The sequence below is a fragment of the Centruroides vittatus genome, unplaced genomic scaffold, assembly GCF_030686945.1.
Source record: "Centruroides vittatus isolate TY-2023 unplaced genomic scaffold, ASM3068694v2 contig_2055, whole genome shotgun sequence".
Lineage (NCBI taxonomy): Eukaryota > Metazoa > Arthropoda > Arachnida > Scorpiones > Buthidae > Centruroides > Centruroides vittatus.
The window spans coordinates 1-2,671 of record NW_027121273.1 but is presented as its reverse complement, the minus strand read 5'-3'; the positions used below and the strand labels follow the sequence as shown (position 1 = coordinate 2,671).

The following is a 2,671-nucleotide window of genomic DNA, read 5'->3' as shown; positions in this document are numbered from 1 at the left end:
TAATTTTTAAAGAAAATCGATTTTCTTTAGAAAATTTTCCCGATCAATTTCTTCACTATGATGTAATGACGACAAAAGCAATACATTTTTACTTTTTTTCGGCACATAGGAGACCAAAGTGATCGCTTTAGTAAATGCAAACTTACTACTGTTTACTTTTCTATTTTTTATATTTAAAAATTCTGCAGGAATTTCTTTTCTATTTTTTCTGATGGTACCAACTAGCGTTAATTTGTCTTGCAATAAATCTGTAGCCAAACTGAAACTGGTGAACCAGTTATCGGTAGTTATATTACGGCCGCTGTTAACAATAGGCCTAGTTAATCTTTTCACTACACTGTCCGCAGAATTCGATACTGAGAAGGGTCCATCGGGCTGTTTTCCGCAGTAAACCTCTAAATTGTGCGTATAAAATGTTTTACTGTCTACTAGCAAGAATATTTTTATACCGTATTTATTTGGTTTACTTGGTATATACTGGCGGAATCCGCACCGCCCTCTGAATCCTTCCAGTTTCTCATCTACGGTACAGTATTCCGATACATTGTAATTCTTTATACAATTATTCGTAAATACATCTAAAAAAGTTCGGACTGCTGCTAATTTATCAAACTTTAGTCTTTCACCTCGCGTCTGTTTATCATCAAATCGGAGATTTGCTAACAAAAAACGAAAACGTCTCTCCGACATGGCCGTTCTTGCGATTTCGAATCCTGTACCGTCCGTTGTCCACATTTCGTTAACGTGACAGCGATTTACCTTTTTATACGCAGCAAGGTAAAATAATCCGATTAGTGCTTTTATTTCCTGCAGATCTGTTGTATTTGCATCACGTTCTCTTTCGTAATGCGGTTGTACTTTTTGTATTTGTTGATTTGTGTGTATGACTATGATATCTAAAATATCATCTGTTACGAACAGATTCCAACATTCAAAAATAGACCTTGCGTTTGTAGCCTCTCCAATGGGACCAGGTATAAGATAAATCAAGTTCTCTCTTCTTGTCTTCGTTGCAGGATATTCCCACATACTCCATCTGGTTCCATCGCGAGCTAGGAAAAAACAATGCTCACCTGTTTGTGATGACGAGGCTGCTACTTGTGATGATGAGGCAACTGCAGGTGAGCCTACTTCTGATATATCTTCGTTTTCCTCTTGCTCGGTGTCTGTATTCTCAGATCTAACTTCTACAAAATCACATTCTTCTTCCGAAGAAGCATCTTCATATACTATATTCTCGATCTCTGAATCGATCATAAAATCTCCGTACATTTTTACTTTACTATAGACAAGGCACTCAAATATAGTCTATTAGGCCAGGCTTGTTTCTCCTAGTTTCAACGGTGGCATTGCCTTATATACAGTTTTTAGATCTGTTGGCCGACCAATCAGGAGCTAACTCGGTTGCTCTCCTGCAAATCTGTTTCAGTTGGCATATCTGTCTCAACATGTCTAGAACTGAGGCTATCCGATATTTTCAGAAAACGAGTTCTAACGACTAAAACCAGAATTCTCCTCTCACTACTCGACAGGTCTTCTTGAATGTACTAGTCTAACTCAGAAGCAGAAATGAACTAAAAACGCCATAAAAGTGATTTAATGACACACCGATCTCTTCTGACGGCTTTATTTTGTTTAAAGTATATGAGAATATACATTAAACAAAATAAACTTGACAGAAAAAGGGCAAAGTACTGAAAAGCGTCCCGACAAATAAAAAAAAAAGGAATAAACAAATGTAAACAAATCATGTGTTATTTAGATTACACTGTATTGTGAAAAATAATCAAAAAAGAAAATTGATACCGATTCAGATATAAAGGCCGGTTTATTACTACAGTACAGTAAATATATTACAGTTTACGGTGTTTAATTTTTTTTTAATACAAATTTAAAATAATACTAAAATTCACAACTAGATATTCCATAGACTTACTATAGGAAAATGGAGTTTCCAGGAAATATTCATTGCTAAACAATTTTAAAAACATGTTTACTCATCTGAACACTGTCGAACATTTAATTAGCAATTTATAGCTTATAACGCGATTAAAACAAAAGAATTTATAGCGATTGTGTAAATTCGATTACCAAGATCATTTCCGAGGGGGCAGGACATTTTTTGAAATTTTATAGCTAGACTGTTTTCACAAGTTTCTGATTACTTAGTAAAAGTGAAAAAAGCCAACTTGCATCGCCCAATATACGAGGAATAATCATAAATTAATTATAAAAGTGATAAATAAAAATTATATGATAAGAATAAAAAATAATTAAATTAATTAAAAAGTAATTAGACATTACTTTTAAAAACAATATTATAACAAAAAAAAACAAAAATTTAAATATACAAATAAATAACGATATGATAGGATTTAATAAACACCGCGCGACAACTTAAATGCGATAAAGTTATTGAGACACTCGCTATCGGCAACGGCGACAAATTAAACGTTTTTTTTTTACCCCCATCATGAGTCGCATGGGTCTGACAGACCCAAAGTATTTTTTTTCTCAAAAATGAGCGTTGTTATTCAAAAATATTTAACAGCATGTTAATCGGGATAGAAAGTTAGAAGAATATTAATTTTTTCAGATTTTTTGGAAAATATTCAATATTAAAAAATTTTAACTAAAGTTCGCGCCGGGTATGTCAGACCCGTTCGACTCA

The 2,671-nt window shown here is 33.5% G+C and overlaps 1 protein-coding gene across 1 annotated transcript; it reads right to left on the bottom strand.

The window, feature by feature from the left end:
- Nucleotides 1-6: 6 nt before the first annotated feature.
- Nucleotides 7-1,272, bottom strand: LOC136970602 (piggyBac transposable element-derived protein 4-like). The gene has a single exon (XM_067265050.1). It carries the CDS (start codon nucleotides 1,270-1,272, stop codon nucleotides 7-9), a length of 1,266 nt encoding a protein of 421 aa, XP_067121151.1.
- Between the last annotated feature and the right edge of the window lie 1,399 nt (nucleotides 1,273-2,671).